This window comes from Dendrobates tinctorius, unplaced genomic scaffold, assembly GCF_039654945.1.
Source record: "Dendrobates tinctorius isolate UK_male_01 unplaced genomic scaffold, ASM3965494v1 ptg000202l, whole genome shotgun sequence".
Classification (NCBI taxonomy): domain Eukaryota; kingdom Metazoa; phylum Chordata; class Amphibia; order Anura; family Dendrobatidae; genus Dendrobates; species Dendrobates tinctorius.
Genome location: NW_027361869.1, coordinates 1,922,174 through 1,944,170, shown reverse-complemented (window position 1 = coordinate 1,944,170; position 21,997 = coordinate 1,922,174). Strand labels below are relative to the sequence as shown.

General features: G+C 44.5%; 1 protein-coding gene across 8 annotated transcripts in view; it reads right to left on the bottom strand.

Moving 5' to 3' along the window:
• Positions 1 to 672: 672 nt before the first annotated feature.
• Positions 673 to 21,997, bottom strand: part of LOC141057065 (ankyrin repeat and fibronectin type-III domain-containing protein 1-like) — a 314,853-nt gene continuing 293,528 nt past the window's right edge. For all 8 annotated transcript variants that reach the window (XM_073553577.1, XM_073553576.1, XM_073553579.1 and 5 more), the window contains 6 exons: positions 15,345 to 15,495; positions 14,992 to 15,160; positions 13,906 to 14,072; positions 6,684 to 6,897; positions 5,600 to 6,315; positions 673 to 2,190 (listed from right to left, as the gene is read on the bottom strand). In XM_073553577.1, the coding sequence (XP_073409678.1) occupies positions 1,900 to 2,190; positions 5,600 to 6,315; positions 6,684 to 6,897; positions 13,906 to 14,072; positions 14,992 to 15,160; positions 15,345 to 15,495 (1,708 nt within the window). In that variant the 3' untranslated portion in view covers positions 673 to 1,899. The remainder of the gene's footprint in view (positions 2,191 to 5,599; positions 6,316 to 6,683; positions 6,898 to 13,905; positions 14,073 to 14,991; positions 15,161 to 15,344; positions 15,496 to 21,997) is intronic.

Genomic DNA, 21,997 nt, shown 5'->3' with positions numbered 1-21,997 from the left:
GCTACCTATAGTCACCACTAGGGGGAGCTTAGGCGCTCACTGCAAAACGCAACTTTGTTAGTTATGTATGGAGATGGCTACTCTTATCTTTGACAAAGATCTTATAGATCGAAACGCGTTGCCGTTGTCCATGTTGGGGCACACATTATGAAGATTTATGTATTTTTATTGAAGAAATAAAGAAAGAATTTTACACGCAGCTGGAACTAATTGCTCTCTCCCATTTGTCTCACGTCAGTCCAGACGGAGTTCCGAGGTCTGCGGTGGAAGTGTGGTGAGCTGGCTTATGTTGCTTTTGATTACTCTTAGTATGCACCTGTGCACACTTATTTTCTGTTTGGAAGTAACGGTCAGTCTTTTTATATTAGGATCTCGCTGCCTACTGTTTAATCAGTGGCTACCTGCAGTCTCCACTAGAGGGAGCTGCTCACTGCATACTGTTTTATCATTAAATTTAATGTATGTATTCAGAATTCTCCTAGACTCCCCCTAGTGGTGACAGCAGGAAACCAGAAATGTATAATCTGTGTTTCTCTACTGGAGATTTGGAACAAAAAAAAAAAAATAGTGCTCCGAACCTGTGCTATGGAGTTCTAGATCCACATTAGGGGCACCCAACACCCTGATCCGATTACATATACAGTACAGAATTGCTGATAATATTGACAAGTGTAATGATAAAACAATTTAATGTTTGTACAATCATAGCACCAGTGCTGTAAAAGTTTTGTTCATCACCACGTGATGTCTTTATTATTACAGAAATAGAAACAACCAATGATATGTTTCTTCTCGTCCGGCTCATTAGAAGACAAAAGAAAAGGAAGAGAGAAAGAGAGAGAAGTTTGGAATGGCGGAGAATGGGCATAAGATAAGAGGTAGGAACAAATAGTAACAAGATCTAGGTATCAGTATAGAGCACATCATTAAACAAATAGAATCCAAAAAACAATTTTCTTATGTCTGAGCTTGGACTGGTACGGCCTTCGAGGAGCGAGTTCAATGAAATTCTCACGAAAGCACCACCAATCTGTACTGTGAAGCACAAAAGATTTCAATATACCCATCGACTAAACAGAGGCGTACTTGAAAACATCATGCGGTTGGACGTAGGCAAGCCAATTCACAGCACTGAAACGAAGGGAGAACTCCGCCGTGGCACAGACTTTATGGCAATGACGGGAAAATATATCAGTGAGATGCAGTTACCTAAAAACGAAAGCATACGAAGAGGGGAGTAGTCGACAGATGGCACCGGCCGCCTAGATTTTTTTTTTTTTTTTTATATACGGTGTATATATGAAATTTTTTTTTCCTTATTGTGCAACAAAATATTTTTTTTTCAGGATACAGTAAAACAAGCACAAAAAAACAATATTATTTAATAGAAAAAAATCTTGTGGTTATTATTTGTTTGTTCTATCCTCTGGGTACATACGGGTGGACCGCCATCCAATGTCCCATTATGTCTCTGTGGTTTCCACATCAAAAAAACCCAAATTTTTTTTTCTTTTAATTTGTGAAAAGGGATGGATGGGGGTAAGGGAGGAGAAATATGTATTGCTTCTTTTGGTGTGAGTGGTATGTTCTATGTTCTCCTAAAAATACTTCTTTCCAAATTCCTTTCCAGTGAAGACGTTGTGGTAAAAGATACATTCTCATGTGCCAGTCAAATTTTTCTCTTTCATGGTCAGAAAAATAAAGTCTTTGGTTGACAAGAAAAGGAGGAAAAAAAAGAAGAAAAAAAAGCGCAAATGCATCTTAAACCTCTTACTTTTCAACTGGAGTTTACCATTCAGCGCAAGGAGTAATACTTTATTACGTGAAGGAAGCATTAAATTTGAGCTGACAGTCTCTCGGAAAGGTCGACCGGGTGAAGCCCTATCCTGAGGAGGGCTCTCATACTGTTGTTGCCGGACCATATTGAAAATGCAAAGGAGAGGTTTCTCGAATGCGGACGGAGAAGTGACCTATGTTCCACGAGCTCTGAAGTGAGAAAGGCAGAAAGTCATCATCCAGCCACTGCTCCTTATTGTTTTCAGAAGTAAAAACCAGTGCAAAATGGTCCAACTGGTCTTCAGCATAACAGTAGCCTTCTGAAGTTCCAAGCATGCTCCTGGAGATCTCGTTCATCTGGAGGACCACCAGCTTTACAACTTCCCGAGCTGCTGTTTTGCTCGTTATATGTAACTGGTCATACAGAAAGGAAAGAAAAATAAAATATTTTATTGGTTCGGTACTGAGCTTTTGTCCACATGAAAGTTGCCAAAATCCTAACAGTTCTGTACAAAAGCATCCTGCCCCCCACCTCCTTCCAGATGTCCCCTTTTATTACATATTTGTCACAGCGATTTGCCAATATGGAAAAATAATCGACGTCCCACCGTGTTTGTCTCCAATTCCTGGTCCTGACTCGATCTCTAAATGTCTCCTCTGCCAATCATTGGGCGAGGCGGGTCACTTCTGAGGCCCGTGATTGGCCGAGCAAGAGTTTCTCCACGCATCAAGACAACACCGGAAAGAAGATATCAGCGTGGACCAGGTTAAGGTCAGAAAAGGAGCTGCTGAGGACTGGAAAGACGAGTATGGCTTCTTTTAGATTTTTTTTTTTTTTTTTTTTTAAATCAGTTTAAGCCATAGTTGCTGACTCTCACTGATTTCCTGTGACTCCTCAGCCAAAAGGGGGCTGGGTTTATGTAATTCCTGCCCAACGTTGGATGTTTTAGGGTTTTAGTGGGAGGGTCAGGGCGTAACATTTTTTTTTTCCAAAGGGCTTAGATCACAGTTACCAACATTTTTCTGGATGATTATTAGCTGGGCAACCCATATAAATTCACACCACCTTTATAATCAATACACAACTATACGGCTATGTTGCTCTTTCAGAATGAGTTTAGCTCACACCAGTTTCTCCTGCTTCATCTCTGTTGGGTTCAACTTCTGACCTGGTCTAGGCCAGTGCGTTGTAAAGCTTAGGAAAAGGCCTCACTGGGGAGGTCCTTCCACCATTTGTGAATAATTGGACAATTCTTATTTTGGCATAACTACTGTTGTAAAAATAGTTTAAGAAGCCCTGGACCAGTATAATGATCTTCACATGACCACGTTGAGGATCGGCTGTATCACATATGGGGTGAATACAATTGTATCCAAGGCTGCAGCACATCCATGTGTCTCTCATCTGGCCTAATTCAACCCACCCTGAATGGAGACCAGAGATGCCACCATGTGAAAAATAGTTCATGTAACTAGGCCTGTTGACTACCGTGGGACTGTATGCTGCTCGTGCTCACAGTGATGTAGCGTGGGTCTCCATAACCCGGGCAATGTAGTATTTTGCACCCCGTAACAAATATCACACAATGTGGGGAAAGGATTAAACCACCACAGTATGAGTATAATCCAAAAAAAAATCAAACTTTATTTAAACATATGCTAAAACATTAAACGTCTGCTCAAAACCAGATTACAGGGGCCAAGGTCACCAAAACATGCATTAAGAGATTAACGAGCCCTCACACTATAGGAGCAGAATAAAGAAGAAGAAGAATTCCAGTGCTGAACCACATGAATACTAATAGCTTAGATCACAAAATAATAATAATCATGTTATACAACAAAGTGCCAGTGCCTTAAGGTTTAGGTTATGAGTAAAGGAAGTTGTAGGATACAGCCTAATTTGCTCAAAAAGATGAACAAAAAGCTCAATAAATATTAAGGTAAAAATCCTATTATACTGCTGGCACGGTTTACTATGTATAATGCAGTGTACTCCATGTCACCGCGCTATTAGAAAGGCAAAGTTTATGCTGAAGCGGAGAAACAAAATATCTAACTGCACAAATTCACAAACTGCAGAGAGTACCCTTACTGCAATGATGAGGAGGTATGCTTGGCGTCCCCGTCGCCCCAATGCATGTTTCGTTAATCTTATTTAGGTGGCGTCCTGAAGAAAATTAATGAAACGTGTGTTGGGGCGATAATGGGATTTTTCTCTTAATATTTATTGAGCTTTTTGTTTATCTTTTTGAGCAAATTAGGCTGTATCCTACAACTTTCTTTACTCATAACCTAAACCTTATTGCACTAGCACTTTGTTGTATAACATGATTATTATTATATGATTATTTTGTTATGATCTAAGCTATTAGTATTTATGTGGTTCAGCACTGGAACTCTTCTCTTATACTGCTCCTATAGTGTGATGGCTCATTAATCTCTTGGTTAAAACTATCTACTGCATGTTTTGGTGACCTTGGCCCCTGTAATCTGGTATCTAGCAGACTTTTAATGTTTTAGCATTTGTTTAAATAAAGTTTTATATTGTTTGGATTATAGTACTGTGGTGGTTTAATCCTTTCCCCACATTGTGTGATATAGATGCATTTGAGTTCTCCTGTCCCATATTTAACCTTGTTTTTGGCGTTTTTGTATTAAATACCCCATAACAAATGAATTATTAGCAATCCCTTTAACCAGTCCGATTTCAGCATAATATTGATGTAATTATAGTTTGTAGTATCGACCTTTTTATTTTTTAAGTTTTAGCAAAAAGCAGAAAAAATACCTTAAGTGTTATATATTGTTTAATTTTTTTATTGCTTTTTTCTTTCTTTATTACATTTTTTATGTAACTATTTTATTACTCCAGCACAATCCTAAACCGAATGCCTAAACCAATCCCTAGCCCTAACCCTAGTGAGGCCTCTTTCACACGCCCGTGTGTCCGGTACGTGTGGTGACAGTTTTCACATGTACCGGAGACACGTACTCACATAAACCCATAAAAATGAATGGGTCTGTGCACATGTCAGTGTGTTTCCACAGACCGTGTGTCCGTGGCCAAAACATGCTGACATGTCCGTTTTTTGTCGTCAGCACTAAAGGCAAAACGTCCTGCACACGGAGAACACACATTGATGTCCTCCGTGTGTCACGCATCGGCACCGGGTAAGAAGTGCTACAGTAAGTGCTCTTTCCCGGCGGCAAGTGCTGAAGACGGTTCTCATTCTCCCCTGCTCTGCCAGCGAGCAGGGGAGAATGATGACAGCCGGCTTCAGCACCTGCTGCTGGGGAGAACAGCGCTTACTGTAGCGCTTCTTACCCGGCGGCAGTCCGTGTGTTACTGATGTGGCACACGTAGTACATACATGGACACGTATATCTCCGGTACCGGAAATAAACAGACGTGTGAAAGAGGCCTTAGTGTTAGAAAAAGTGTAAAAGTACAAAGATGTAAGAGAACAGGCAAGATCTCATTTACAGCAAGGAACAGCGTTGTCATATTTTTATCCTCCCTGGTTGCGATTATGCAGCATAATATATATATATTTTTTTTTTTAAGAGAAAGTGGCATTTTCATTTTTTCTATTGTATATCTCTACAATCTTTAAAATATCTCTACGATTAATGTATTCATCACTAAGTGTGCTGGGCAAATTAAAAAGTCTGAGATATATAAAACCTGATAGACCATAACCATAAATCTGGGTGCTTTAGTCAAAGATTTTGGACAAATGTAAATTTAGTTTTTGCAAAATTTGTAAAAGTAAAATACGTCACAAATCACAGAACAAATACAGGCCTTCGGCTACAGTACCTTAACACTCATCTCTTTAGACAGACCAGTCTCGTATTGTGGATATATCCGTAAAGTTACAGAGTGGTTCTTTTTTCCTTGGCCCGATACAATTTTCCGTTCCAAAGGCTCTTGGAAGTCGTGTGTCCACTCCACAGAGTGAGTGCGGTAAATTCTCTGTGAGTTATCACACGGCTGATCATTGTCAGGGGTAAAAGAAGTGCTTGTCCTCAAGCCCCGGACACTGCGGTGACTTGTAGGTTTGGACTCCGTCGGAGAGCTGTCTACGGATCCTGGACAGGACTTTCGAGAGGCCTTGTAAGGCTGCTTGGGAAAGTCCAGGCTGCTGGTACGGACGCAGTAAGCTTGCCGCTTTTCAGTGATGCGTAAAAGTTCAATCTGGCGGCTGGGAAGCACAAAGTCACTGTCATAAAGCTGTTGTGGGCGATCATCTTCCTGAGTCGATACTTTGGGCTCATGTGTTTGCAGAACATCGGGCGTTCCATCTCTAAAGCTACGGATGGTCCTCCTGCCGCATTCCTGCCCAGAGGAGTAAACCAGGTCTAGTTCTTTCGGACTTTGGGCTCTGCTAGAGTCATAATCACTGTCAGTAGCAAGGAAGACTTCTGAAGAGCCCTCTTCATCTGACACACCATGGGAATCTAGAAGAGGGGAAGACTGGCTCGTGAACTTCACATCCAAGAGTTCATTATCGGAGTAGGGAGCAGCAAGGAGATCTAGACGTGCAAATGATTAGAAATGGGTTATACCACCTTCATTGAGATACATCTTACAATATATCTGTGCACAAGGACTTCTATTGTACAATATATAATGGTCCCATACTGCAGGACTCGTACATTTTTGGAATTTTTTGGGATGGTGTTTAACTGATTTGCCTCAGCGGTTGTGTGGACACAGCCTCACAACAGATACAAATGGAGCTTGACATTGTGGTTACTGTCAGTTTCACAGGAAGAACTTCAGTGCATGAAAATCTGACGATGTGTGATACAAACAGAGCCATTGACAGACGTGTACCTATATGACCCATCATCCACCCACTCACTATGACCTTCTAAAGTATAGAAAAGTTCCTACTGACCTGTGTTGAGCTTTCGATTAGTTTCAGGAGAGGGAGTCGGAGATGGAAAATAGTCCAGGTGAGATGAAGTAGACTGAGATTTCTCCTTGAAGAATATTTCTCCAGAACCATTGAGGAACCAGGTGAGGGGTACAGCACATGATGGTTGTTTGTACCTAGCATGTTGTAGGGCATCCATCATCCATCGCATCTCCCTCCAGATCTCTTCCATTTGCTGTAAGGATCAAAAATTGAGTATTACTTGCCTACAAGACTTTGAATAAATTGAGGAAAGATCAATTAGACTTTAGTTTATGAAAATTAATTAATTTAACCCAAATTATTGTTTAATGGATGAAATTAAACACCAATCAATCACACGTTTACATTTTTTAACCAATAGTTCATGGATGAAAGATCTTTTGTGAAAAGAAAGAACTTTATGCAGACTAACTTTATTAGAAAAAATATCCCCAGTAAGATCAATCCTCCTTCACTCAGTGTTAGTGAATACGGGATGGCTGGGTTGAATGACGGTGACGGACAATATGGACTAAAATGAGAATGGTGTAACAACCGCTCCAGACGATTGTCCGTCCAATGGCTGCTCAACCATCACATGACTTTTATGTAATGTTGAATGGCTGCAAAGACTATCTCACACTCTCTCTGAATGGCTCATTAGATTGATGCATTATACCAACGTCCTATTGATTTCCCTGCAGAGACACCACAGGGAAAAATGAAGCGTTATACTGTGAAATTGAAATCAAACACTCGATACCAGGTTTCCGCTGTTGATCTTAGAAAGTTCCAGCAGTAAATCACCCTCTGATCAGCGTATTTTTCATAGGCCCTTTTGTTAAGGGTGTCCATACATAAGAGGTATCAGTCGGATGATCGTTAAACAGACCGCCTTCTCTCCCGACTCCCCTATACATGGGAATTCTCAACTTGGCCGAGAGGGAGAGAGTGATAAAAGCTGCTGCCAGAAACCTCTGCCTGCTGATTCTCTTCACTGAAAACAAAAGGATCAGGCATTGAAATTCCAACTTCCGGATCATCAGTTGGGTGAGAGTCGGGAGACCCCCGTACACATGACATGGTCGACCGGACTTTCTGAAATAGCCTGGTTAATATCTGGTGGTCTTTAATGCTTTGTCCACTATGGACATTTCCAGTACACAACCAGCAAGGAGAAGAGTAGGGAATAAAACATTAAGACTGGAAAGATTTTCAGACTGTGCCGCACAACAGGCTGAGACATTGACCCCATCAAAACAATAATCTGCTCGCAATAGTTTGCAAAACAAAACAAATGCTAAATTTTTCGGTTTTCCAAACCTAATTGGGGAAAAAGTGCATTTTTTTGGTAACTCAAGATATCAAATGAGAAACAAAAAAAAAAGCATAAGAATAAAAGCTGCAGACTCAACTCTGCAGGAGCACGGCCTGGTCAGACCAGACGACTCCTACAATTGCCTCCCAACCAATAGCCCCATTAGCCAAAGAACAGACTGCCATGATAAATAAATGGCACGGAGACGTCTGCTCCAAGCAGAATCAGTACACACGTCTTCATACATAGCGTATCTCCCCGACTTCCTCTGTGGGACTTGGCAAGGCCAGGTCTGTATTAGTGGTGAAAAGGTCTCCCAGTCTTTATCCTGTTGGCTGGTGCAGCCATACACTTATACAGTTATCAAAGCATGTATTAAATCTCCTCCCGCATACCCGCTCCGTGCCAGCAAACTTGTCTTACTCATAGGGGGATTGCTTTGCTATTCCTTTCCAGCAGGGCCACAGAAGTGCTATTTGGAAGCGTGGGCAAAAAAACACCGCTGGCTTCTACTAAGTAATAATCATTAACGAAAACACAGAGGACGTTAGTAATACGACCAGTGTCCTATGCGGCTTGTAAAATGATCATCTTAGAACTCATGGCACCTGTGGGCAGCCGAATGGTTAAAAGCTAATACTGCCTGACCCAGACACCAAAACAATATGCAATCTATAGGAATGCCAATGGCTCCGTCCAACCCCCCATTACACACAGTGTAATGGCCATGTTTACAGAAAGGCTTCATAAGTGGTAATGGGAGGAACTGTCAAGATTCAAGTTCGAAGCCAAGAATGAATGAGATCTCGGATTTATCAGGCAACCCTTCCCCTACAATTAAACTTTATGCGTCCTCGTCATTAGACTTGTTGATTTAGAGCTGCCCTTGGCTTAATTCATACCTGTACTTTACATGCGTTCCTGCCAGACAAAATGAAATGTTGTCTACCGTAAGCTAAAGTAGACATTGATCCCGGGGGGAATGAGCTCACGTCCATTATTTGGTATTTCCATAATTAAGCGTGGTATATATTTGCTTATTCCGGAGTCTGTTTGTCTCATAATGACAGATCAAGTAATAACAGGAAGGATAACAACAGGAGATGAAAAAAATATATATATAACAAAAAGAAAAAATGGAAATAACACAAATACATAAAATATCTCAATACACCTCTAGGTGTTAATATCATTTGCTATGTTTCTGCACTGCTTTCTCTTTATGCGGCATGTAGATCAACAGGATTTTATCATCTAATGTGTATGGGGTTTACAGAGTCTTCTACGACTGCAGATGTTTGGGGAATAAAAAGGTTGGGCATGTCGGAATTCAACATGCTGATCATAAGCCACCAATAGATGTGTCTGGCAGTGTCTTACTATCCAATCCCTATTGAGAACACATGTACACTCAGCTGAACGGAGTGTGTACGAGTATGGGGGTCTAGAGGAATAGTTCTCAGAGGACAGCCACTTCTGCTTTTAGACATATTTTGGAAAAATGCTATCGGGGCCAGTTTGGAATCTGTAGGAGTGGGTCCCTGTCCTTTTTTTGGAAGGAGAGGAAGGGTGAACATTTCAGCAACTGCTAAAAGTGAAGAATTGTACATCTAGAAACGACCATAAAAAATGCAAATAAAAACCGCATACAGTGCCCGAATAATACCGCTATACAGACGCTGATTACTACCACACACAAATAACTATGCCATACGAAGCTCAGATACAGCTGTGCCCTAACTACAATCCTATACAATTCACACATGCTACCATGGCCAAATAATGGCGCCTCACAGAGCCCAAATGACGTAGTTATGCCGCCATGAATCATCCTTCTGCTGCTTATATATGTTAGAAAGAAATGAGCTGAAATGATTTTTTTTTTCTATTTTTTGGCTGATGGTTGTGTGAAAATATTGTGTGAATGATCGATTGAAAGGACGTGTGGGATTTTGCTGGCGCTTCATAATATGCACTGGTATTTGTATGGCATTTTCTGCCAAGCAAGTCTGACTGCAGCCACTTTGTGTTTTTGATTACGTGAAATTAAACGTCAGTTCTGTGAAAATGCATTTCTTGTGTACAACTGTAACAGCCATGTTGGTCTGGGTAGTTTTTACATTTTTATCGCAGAAGTCAGCCAGATTTGCATCAAAAAAAGCACCAGCTAATGACACGAAGTGATGCTGCTTAACTTTATTTTATTTTGCTTTATAAGTTGACAGTGCATTTGGTTGAATAGGGAGAGATACTGCAGGTATGTGACCATGGAACAGGACAGAGAGATACTGCAGGTATGTGACCGTGGAACAGGACAGTTAGATACTGCAGGTATGTGACCGTGGAACAGGACAGTGAGAGATACTGCAGGTATGTGACCATGGAACAGGACAGTGTGAGATACTGCAGGTATGTGACCGTGGAACAGGACAGTGAGAGATACTGCAGGTATGTGACCGTGGAACAGAACAGTGAGAGATACTGCAGGTATGTGACCATGGAACAGGACAGAGAGATACTGCAGGTATGTGACCATGGAACAGGACAGTGAGAGATACTGCAGGTATGTGACCATGGAACAGGACAGTGAGAGAGACTGCAGGTATGTGACCATGGAACAGGACAGAGAGATACTGCAGGTATGTGACCATGGAACAGGACAGTGAGAGATACTGCAGGTATGTGACCATGGAACAGGACAGAGAGATACTGCAGGTATGTGACCGTGGAACAGGACAGAGAGATACTGCAGGTATGTGACCATGGAACAGGACAGAGAGATACTGCAGGTATGTGACCATGGAACAGGACAGTGAGAGATACTGCAGGTATGTGACCATGGAACAGGACAGTGAGAGAGACTGCAGGTATGTGACCATGGAACAGGACAGAGAGATACTGCAGGTATGTGACCATGGAACAGGACAGTGAGAGATACTGCAGGTATGTGACCATGGAACAGGACAGAGAGATACTGCAGGTATGTGACCGTGGAACAGGACAGTGAGAGATACTGCAGGTATGTGACCGTGGAACAGGACAGTGAGAGATACTGCAGGTATGTGACCATGGAACAGGACAGTGTGAGATACTGCAGGTATGTGACCGTGGAACAGGACAGAGAGATACTGCAGGTATGTGACCATGGAACAGGACAGAGAGAGATACTGCAGGTATGTGACCATGGAACAGGACAGTGAGAGATACTGCAGGTATGTGACTATGGAACAGGACAGTGAGAGAGACTGCAGGTATGTGACCATGGAACAGGACAGTGAGAGATACTGCAGGTATGTGACTATGGAACAGGACAGTGAGAGAGACTGCAGGTATGTGACCATAGAACAGGACAGTGAGAGAGACTGCAGGTATGTGACCATGGAACAGGACAGAGAGAGATACTGCAGGTATGTGACCATAGAACAGGACAGTGAGAGAGACTGCAGGTATGTGACCATGGAACAGGACAGTGAGAGAGACTGCAGGTATGTGACTATAGAACAGGTCAGTGAGAGATACTGCAGGTATGTGACCATGGAACAGGACAGTGAGAGAGACTGCAGGTATGTGACCATAGAACAGGACAGTGAGAGAGACTGCAGGTATGTGACCATGGAACAGGACAGTGAGAGATACTGCAGGTATGTGACCATGGAACAGGACAGTGAGAGAGACTGCAGGTATGTGACCATAGAACAGGACAGTGAGAGAGACTGCAGGTATGTGACCATGGAACAGGACAGAGAGAGATACTGCAGGTATGTGACCATAGAACAGGACAGTGAGAGAGACTGCAGGTATGTGACCATGGAACAGGACAGTGAGAGAGACTGCAGGTATGTGACTATAGAACAGGTCAGTGAGAGATACTGCAGGTATGTGACCATGGAACAGGACAGTGAGAGAGACTGCAGGTATGTGACCATGGAACAGGACAGTGAGAGAGACTGCAGGTATGTGACCATGGAACACGTCAGTGAGAGATACTGCAGGTATGTGACCGTGAAACAGGACAGTAGTGAGAGATACTGGAGGTATGTGACCATGAAACAGGACAGTGATAGACACTGCAGGTATGTGACCATGGAACAGGACAGTGAGAGAGACTGCAGGTATGTGACCATGGAACAGGACAGTGAGAGAGACTGCAGGTATGTGACCATGGAACAGGACAGTGAGAGATACTGCAGGTATGTGACCATGAAACAGGACAGTGGGAGATACTGCAGGTATGTGACCATGAAACAGGACAGTGAGAGATACTCCAGGTATGTGACCATGAAACAGGACAGTGAGAGATACTCCAGGTATGTGACCATGGAACAGGACAGTGAGAGATACTGCAGGTATGTTACCGTAGAACAGGACAGTGGGAGATACTGCAGGTATGTGACCATGAAACAGGACAGTGAGAGATACTCCAGTTATGTAACCGTAGAACATGACAGTGAGAGACACTGCAGGTATGTGACCATGGAACAGGACAGTGAGAGATACTCCAGGTATGTGACCGTAGAACATGACAGTGAGAGACACTGCAGGTATGTGACCATGAAACAGGACAGGTAGAGATACTGCAGGTATGTGACCGTGAAACAGGACAGTGAGAGATACTGCAGGTATGTGACCGTGAAACAGGACAGTGAGAGATACTGCAGGTATGTGACCGTGAAACAGGACAGTGATAGATACTGCAGGTATGTGACCTTAAACCGGGACAGTGAGAGATACTGCAGGTATGTGACCATGAAACAGGACAGTGATAGATACTGCAGGTATGTGACCGTGAAACAGGACAGGTAAAGATACTGCAGGTATGTGACCGTGAAACAGGACAGTGAGAGATACTGCAGGTATGTGACCGTGAAACAGGTCAGTGAGAGATACTGCAGGTATGTGACCGTGAAACAGGTCAGTGAGAGATACTGCAGGTATGTGACCTTAAACCGGGACAGTGAGAGATACTGCAGACATGTGACCGTAGAACAGGACCGAGAGAGATACAGCAGGTATGTGACCGTGAAACAGGACAGGGAGAGATACTGCAGGTATGTGACCTTAAACCGGGACAGTGAGAGATACTGCCGGTATATGACCGTAGAACAGGACCGAGAGAGATACTGCAGGTATGTGACTGTAGAACAGGACCGAGAGAGATACTGCAGGTATGTGACTGTAGAACAGGACAGTGAGAGATACTGCAGGTATGTGACCATGGAACAGGACAGTGAGAGATACTGCCGGTATGTGACCGTAGAACAGGACCGAGAGAGATACTGCAGGTATGTGACTGTAGAACAGGACCGAGAGAGATACTGCAGGTATGTGACTGTAGAACAGGACAGTGAGAGATACTGCAGGTATGTGACCATGGAACAGGACAGTGAGAGATACTGCAGGTATGTGACCGTAGAACAGGACCGAGAGAGATACTGCAGGTATGTGACCGTAGAACAGGACAGTGAGAGATACTGCAGGTATGTGACCTTAAACCGGGACAGTGAGAGATACTGCAGGTATGTGACCGTAGAACAGGACCGAGAGAGATACTGCAGGTATGTGACCGTAGAACAGGGCAGTGATAGGTACTGCAGGTATGTGACCTTAGAACAGGACAGTGAGCGATATTGCAGGTATGTGACCTTAGAACAGGACAGTTAGAGATACTGCAGGTATGTGACCTTAGAACAGGACAGTGAGAGATACTGCAGGTATGTGACCTTGCAAGTATCTAATCCATGGCACTGGTAAGCAGTGTGTATTTAGGTCTATGGCCTATGATAATGGACAAGGAGTGATACTCCTGGTACCGTATGTGACCCATGGCCTTGAACAAGGAGAGTCACTGCAATTATGTGGCCCTAGACAAGGAGTTTTCCATTTTTCATGGTTGGTGTCCGTTACCTGGATAAAGTCCTGAACTTGCTGATGTTGCTGCTTTGCAGTTGTAAGCTCAGTGTCGGAGAAGGCTTCCCGGAGACTCTGCTGTGATAGGAGAGACTCCAATTCCAACAGGGCTGATAACTGACAATACTGACTGATGAAATCCCGATCATAAGTGAAAAAGTGAACTGCAAAAATAAAAGGAAAAGTGAGCCCAGTTCATTACAAGATACAATTAATAGAGGAGTAAAAGCAGAGCTGCCCTAGGATGTTTTCCACATGTTTGTTATTGTCACATGCTGTGATCGCCCCACAATTTTTTTTTATTTAGAAATAATTTTCTTTCTTTTAGCAAGTAAAACTACTCGGAGTCGGCAGTTGTGTTTGTTTGTTTTTTAATTAAGGGTGACGTGATGTGGAGCCCCCTGATGGGAATGTGGGTTTCATGAATGTTTTTGTTTCTATCCCACATTTCCTGGGAAGACACGAGGGACTGGCAGGTTCCCAATTAATAATGCCTTACAGCTCTTATCCCAGTGTGATCACAAGTACCTGATACAAAGAACTCGCGTCACGTTTACTACAATGAAACACACAGAAAATAAAAAATAAATACCAAACTTGTGAATAATAAGGTTAATGTGTAATACCGCCTCTGTGCCATCTGTTATTAGTTCATTGTGTGACATGCGCTGTACATGTTGCATGTAGTCGGGGAGACATCGATGACCATTGTGCTCCGAGAAACAATCGGTCGCGTCTTTATTTGACGTACGTCCTTCACATCGTGACAATGAGTATATAGGATTTGTTTACATGTATATTATTAGGCAATTGGTTAAATTGGTGATTTGGAGGTTAAATATGTGGTTTACGCATTGCTGCTGTTATGGCTTGATGAAGACCCATCTGTTGGAGTTGAAACGTTGTCATCTTCCTGTAATAGCATGAACCTTTTGTGCTCTGGATGCTTTCACCATCGTCATTTACTGACTAAACCACTGATGGCCAAATTGGACTAACACTGGCTCGGTGATGGTACTATAGCCTATTATTGGCTAAGACACAGGGAATAAGTGGGATGGACAGTGAGGTTAAGACTCTTACCCAGCTCAAATATTTGCAGGGGCAGTGTGAGGAATCCTGAGTAAGGGGTATATGGATTGTTCTGGCCCGGGGCTGTGCAAACATCATCAGACGGAGGAAGCAACAACAGCAGAGACACCTGACCCCCGAACTCCAGCACTTCTTGACTGTATAGCCGGAAATCTTTAGCCTGTGAACAGAGTACGATGAGAAATGAGGCGGCTTCCTTGACAGTTGTGTCCTGACCATAACACTTCTCCAGAAGAAATTCATTGACAGTAGTGTGCCACGTTGTATTGGTAGCACTAAGAAGGGTGAGGATACATTGCACTCTCCTTTATCACACAGTTATCGACTTTGCTGAGGACGGCTACCTCTTGAAGGGGAATGTTGACTTGACTCATTAGATCTTTCACAGCCATCCGAAGTTCTTGTAGCAATAGATTTTGGCTGCTTTCTGAGTCTTGCTCGTTGTTCATTGGTTCGTCCACGTTGGTCAAAGTCTGGAGCCATTCCCATTCTTCCCTACGTAGGATACAACAATCAGATTAAACCTTACAGCCAAAAACACAAGGTCACGGCAAAACTACGTAAAGCCTATGAAGGCCAAGGTCAAACATAGATCGGGCCGCCCTTCGATTACCAACCTTGTTCTTTGGCTACTTGATGTGTGCCATGAAATAAGTGATGTCGGCAGCACATGTGTAAATTGGGCATGTGCTGTCGACAACATGCATGAAGTGTGGGGTACAGGGTAAGGCTATGTGCCCACGGTAGCGTTTTTAAACGCTCAGGAAAAGGATCCCCTTCCCAGAAATCGCGCGTCTTTTTCCGCGCGTTTTTTGCGCGTTTTTGACGCGTTTTTTGACACACGATTTCTGGGATCATTGGGGAAGGCTAAAAACGCTCAGCAATGCGGGAATTAATGAGCATGCTGCGTTTTTAGCCGCTAAGCGATTCCTGAGCGGTTAAAAACGCATGCATTGGCACAAAAAGCCAAAAACGCATGCTAATTAATTTGATGCATCTTTTAAGCATTTCTGCAGCGTCTGAGCCGGCTCAAACGCTGCGGAAACGCTTACAAAAATGTATCGTGGGCACACAGCCTAAAACTTATTAGCAATCATCTTGACCTCATAAGTTTGTGCCAGCGCTTGTAACAGGAACAATCAAAGTCAATCGTTGCTCATTTATGGTTAGAGAACATGTGGGCCATTGCTCAGCTATACAGTGATTATCTGGTCTCCTTCAGATGCTCTTGTTTATAAAACTCATTATTTAGTACTGTATTAGGCCTGTTTCACACCCGTTTGTCACCATCAGTCAAAATCCGCCGTTTTGGAAAAAAAACGGATCCGCCATTTTTCTTGGCGGATCCGTTTTTTTCCCCATTCACTTTCATTATTGGCGGATTTTGACTGATGGCCGTCCGTAGCATCCGCATGTCTGCAGATCCACCAATATTTTGGCGTCCGCTGACCTGACCGGACGGACCCTGCAACGTTTTTTCTGCCTCCGGATCCGCTATTTTGTGTTTGTGTACAGGTTTAACCCGCAATTCTGTCTGGCTGCTGGATGAAAGTCTCTCTCTCTCGCCGTCGCCCGATTTCCAGCCACATCTCTCACACCATGCTCTTCCGGATACCACTACATCCGGCGGTATTAATTTTTTATTTTTTTGCTTTTTTCCCAGGCGCGGTTCCTTTAAATTTTTTACCATCGGCGGATCCGCTGACCCCCGTTTCTGTCAGTCCGCCTGCGGATCCGTTTTCTGCTATTTTGGCGGATTTAGACTGACAGAAAAAACTGATGTCTGAAACAGGCCTTAGTGATTTACAATGAGTAGGCGGGGATCTCCCTGTTCAGGATATCCATTATTTAGTTGAATGGAAAGCTAAAAAGAACGTTTCTGACAATGGAGGACCCTACAGCCTATTGATTCCACTAAGTATGTAATGCTCCATTTACCCTGTAGAGGCGCTGCAGGGAAACTGAGCAATTGCTTCCAGGTTTCCATACTGATTATAGCTGATCACAGAGAATTCTAATTGATTTGTTTATTGCCAGAACCCATCTAGCAGAAATTGGTTAATGCTGGTGCATTTTGGTGCATCTACTTTTAGACCTAAAAAAAAAAAAAAGTGGGAGACCTCAAGGGTGGGAAATGGGGGGTGGCTTAACAGGTGCCAAAATTTTGGAACAAAAAAAAAGTGTTGAAAAAAATCTGACCTGGAGTGTGTCTAAAGATGCACCCAATTTATCACCACTGTGGTTCACTTTTAGACTGTCTAGTCCAGGGGTCTCAAACACGCGGCCCGCGGGCCGCATGGGCAGGCATCTGCGGCCCGCGGTGTACCACATGTCTCACTCCCTGAGGCAGGAGGAAGGCACGCATTCAGGAGTGGCGATGGCATTGGCTTTTCTGTGTGCACAAACTGCACAGGACCTGTGATGAGGTCACAGGAGGGGGAAAAGTCAGGGGTCACATGATCAGGGGCCTCAGTGTGTGCAGGACGGACGCTGCTGTCTGTGTGCTGGTTGTCATAGTACTGGATGAAGGTAAGTTTATGCGTGGGGTCAGGAGGGGTTTACAGGGTGGATGGAGCAGAGCCCTGTGTGTTCGAGGTGTACGGAGCGGAGCCCTGTGTGTACGAGGTGTACGGAGCGGAGCCCTGTGTGTACGAGGTGTACGGAGCGGAGCCCTGTGTGTACGAGGTGTACGGAGCGGAGCCCTGTGTGTACGAGCTGTACGGAGCGGAGCCCTGTGTGTACGAGGTGTACGGAGTGGAGCCGTGTGTGTACGAGGTGTACGGAGCCCTGTGTGTATGAGGTGTACGGAGCGGAGCCCTATAAAAGGTGTATGAAGCGAAGCCGTGTGTGTACGAGGTGTATGGAGCGGAGCCGTGTGTGTACGAGGTGTACGGAGCCCTGTGTGTACGAGGTGTACGGAGTGGAGCCGTGTGTGTACGAGGTGTACGGAGCCCTGTGTGTATGAGGTGTACGGAGCGGAGCCCTATAAAAGGTGTATGAAGCGAAGCCGTGTGTGTACGAGGTGTATGGAGCGGAGCCGTGTGTGTACGAGGTGTACGGAGCCCTGTGTGTACGAGGTGTATGGAGCGGAGCCGTGAGTGTACGAGGTGTATGGAGCGGAGCCGTGTGTGTACGAGGTGTACGGAGCAGAGCCGTGTGTGTACGAGGTGTATTGGGCCCTGTTTGTACGAGGCGTACGGAGTGGAGCCGCGTGTGTACGAGGTGTATGGAGCCCTGTGTGTACGAGGTGTATGAAGCGGAGCCGTGTGTGTACGAGGTGTACGGAGCCCTGTGTGTACGAGGTGTATGGAGCGGAGCCGTGTGTGTACGAGGTGTACGGAGCCCTGTGTGTACAAGGTGTATGGAGCAGAGCCGTGTGTGTACGAGGTGTACGGAGCCCTGTGTGTACGAGGTGTATGGAGCGGAGCCGTGTGTGTACGAGGTGTACGGAGCCCTGTGTGTACGAGGTGTATGGAGCGGAGCCGTGTGTGTACGAGGTGTACGGAGCCCTGTGTGTACAAGGTGTATGGAGCAGAGCCGTGTGTGTACGAGGTGTATTGGGCCCTGTTTGTACGAGGCGTATGGAGCGGAGCCGCGTGTGTAAGAGGTGTATGGAGCCCTGTGTGTATGAGGTGTACGGAGCGGAGCCCTGTGTGTACGAGGTGTACAGAGCCATGTGTGTACGAGGTGTATGGAGCAGAGCCGTGTGTGTACGAGGTGTATGGAGCCCTGTTTGTACGAGGCGTATGGAGCGGAGCCGCGTGTGTACGAGGTGTACGGAGCCGCGCGTGTGTGGGGTGTATTAAGTTTGAAAGGAATGCGGCCCCCAAGCTCAAATTTTTTTTTATGTGCGGCCCATTTACTCTGCTGAGTTTGAGACCCCTGGTCTAGTCTAAGTCTACATAGGATTAGCAAATCTGCCGGTATGTCTTCTTAAAGCCAGAATATATGGTTATTTAGCTCTTGATTCACCACATTAGACTGTACAAGTATAAATATACATAGAAAGACGAAAACAGCTCCAATACTGATTGAACCTAATGCGGAAGAGTTCCAGAAACAATATGGACCCTTTATCCAATATCAACACTTTCACTAGCTTGACCTTACGCTGAACCATTCTGGATTTTCTCCTCCAAGATAGGACTGTCTTTGCCGCTACTAGGACTGGTAGTTTGTTGCTTGTTAGGGTCAGACCAGACTCCAGCCAATGGAGGCCGCGTATAGTAAATGTGTTTGCCTCTCCTGCTGTTCAAAACCCTGTGCCGAAATATGTGCTCAGACGCTGCAGAAGGAATGGCGCCTCAGGAGCTGTTAAGGGGCTTCGGGGATTGACTGGGTTAAATCCCCAGATACAGACAGATCAGAAAAAATTTGCAGCCTCAGTTCTCATGGCTTAACCCTGTGCACAAGGATTAGTGACCATCGGGAAAAGCAGCGACAGGTGATACTACAGGCAGATATTTCAATTCTGTCCATCCAGGCAACTGATGATGGTGGGATTAAAATCCTGAAACATGAGTTAATTTCAAATGTGCAACGTGTGTGCGCTCCCTGCACTGGTGTATGGGGGAAGGTGAAAGCTAGCCGAGGACCTAAATAGAGCACAGTGGCCGGGTACGTGCCTCAGTGAAATGACTTTGGCATGGTGAAGGTAAACTGAGCATGCTGCGCTGCGTAGTGTAAGGTGTCTCCATCCATTCCCCCTCTAGGGTGATGCCCGTCTATACATCTTCCAAAATTCTTATGCCAAGCGATACTACGACTGTCTGGGAAAACGATGCTAACAAAATTTCCTACGTCAAATGAGAGCAATGTATATGCAAAAATAATCTAATCTTATATAGGGTGCTGGTAAAAGGACAATAACAAGGAGTAGGCACTGTGTGTATGAAGGCACAAATGCCTTAAAAGAAAGCGTGTGCTGCTTGTCCTACATCCTCTTCTTACTTTAGGAAATGCTCCCATATAATGTATCTGCTGTGAAATCTGCAGTATCCTCCATCACATTAGATTGTGCTTATTAGGGTCCAACTGGTCCACACCAAGGTCTAGAGGATATCACGGATGGCCCGGGCTTGGAAACAACAATAGGCTTCAAAAGACCATCAGAAACAACCCCTTATCGAGTTGTATTTTGCATGAAATGACTCACAAATATACACTGCTCAAAAAAATAAAGGGAACACTAAAATACCACATCCTAGATGTCACTGAATGAAATATTCCAGTTATAATTCTTTATTCATTACATAGTGGAATGCATTGAGAATGATAAAACATAAAAATGATCAATGTAAATCAAAATTAATATTCCATGGAGGTCTGGATTTGGAATGATACTCAAAATCAAAGTGGAAAATCAAATTACAGGCTGATCCAACTACAGTGGATATGCTTCAAGACAAGGAAATGATGCTCAGTAGTGTGTGTGGCCTCCATACGCCTGTACGACCTCCTTTCAATGCCTGGGCATGGTCCAGATGAGGCAGCGGATGTTCTCCTGAGGAATCTCCTCCCAGACATGGATTAAAGCAACAGACAACTCCTGGACAGTCTGTGGTGCGCAGTGTCGATGGGGGATGGAACGAGTCATGATGTTCCAGATGTGCTCGATTGGATTCTGGTCTGGGGTAAGGGCAGGCCAGTCCATAGCATCAATGCATTCATCATGAGCCACATGAGGTTTAGCATTGTCATGCATCAGAAGGAAGCCAGAGCCCAGTGGACCTACATGTGGTTTCAAAATGGGTCTGAGGATCTCATCCTGGTACCTAATGCAGCCAGGGTACCTCTGGCTAGTACATGGAGGGCTGTGGTGCCCTTCAAAGACATGCCTCCTCACACCATTACTAACCCACTGCCAAACCAGTCATGCTGGAGGATGTTGCAGGCAGCCGAACATTCTCCGCGGTGTCTCCAGACTCTGTCATGTCTCTCACATGTGCTCAATGTGAACCTGCTCTCAACTGTGAAGAGCACAGGGCGTCAATGTCAAATCTGCCAAACACTGTGTTCTCTGGCAAATGCCAATCATCCTGCACAGTGTTGGGCTGTGAGCCAACCCCCATTTGTGGACGTTGGGCACTCAGACCATCCTCATGGAGTCGGTTTCTAACCGTTTGTGCAGACACATGCACATTAGTGGCCTGCTGGAGGTCATTTTGCAGGACTCTGGCAGTGCTCCTCCTTGCACAAAGGCGGAGGTAGCGGTCCTGCTGCTGGGTTGTTGCCCTCCTACGGCCCCCTCCACGTCTCCTGGTGTACTGGCCTGTTTCCTGGTAGCACCTCCAGCCTCTTGACACTACACTGTCAGACACAGCAAACCTTCTTGCCACATCTCGCATCGATGTGCCATCCTGGATGAGCTGCACTACCCGGAGCCACTTGTGTGGGTTGTAGAGTCCGTCTCATGCTACCTCGAGTGTGAAAGCACAACCAACATTCAAAAGTGACCAAAACATCAGCCAGAAAGCGTTGGTACTGGGATGTGGTCTGTGGTCCCCACCTGCAGAACCACTCCTTTATTGAGGGTGTCTTGATAATTGCCAATAATTTCCATCTGTTGTCCCTTGCACAACAGCATGTGAAATTGATTGTCAATCAGTGTTGCTTCCTAAGTGGACAGTTGGATTTCACAGAAGTTTGATTTACTTGGAGTTATATTCTGTTCTTTGTGTTCCCTTTATTTTTTTGAGCAGTTTATATTACTGATAACATGTCACATGTGTAATGATGATGTGCCCTACAGTGAAACCAAAGGTCAATTTACATTTTCCAATAATTGGGTGGTGTAAAACAGATTGCAAGATGAGTGAGCAAAATGGTGATTCGTCAAATTAAACTGTGTTCCAAATTATTATGCAAAAAGAGTTTAGGAGTGATAAGGTTAGAATTTTTTTGATGTGTGTCAGGGCTGTTTATATCACTGAAAGCAATTGCAGATACCTGTGCAAATTAGTGTGGCAGGTGTGTCCAAATAAAGGCAAGACTACTT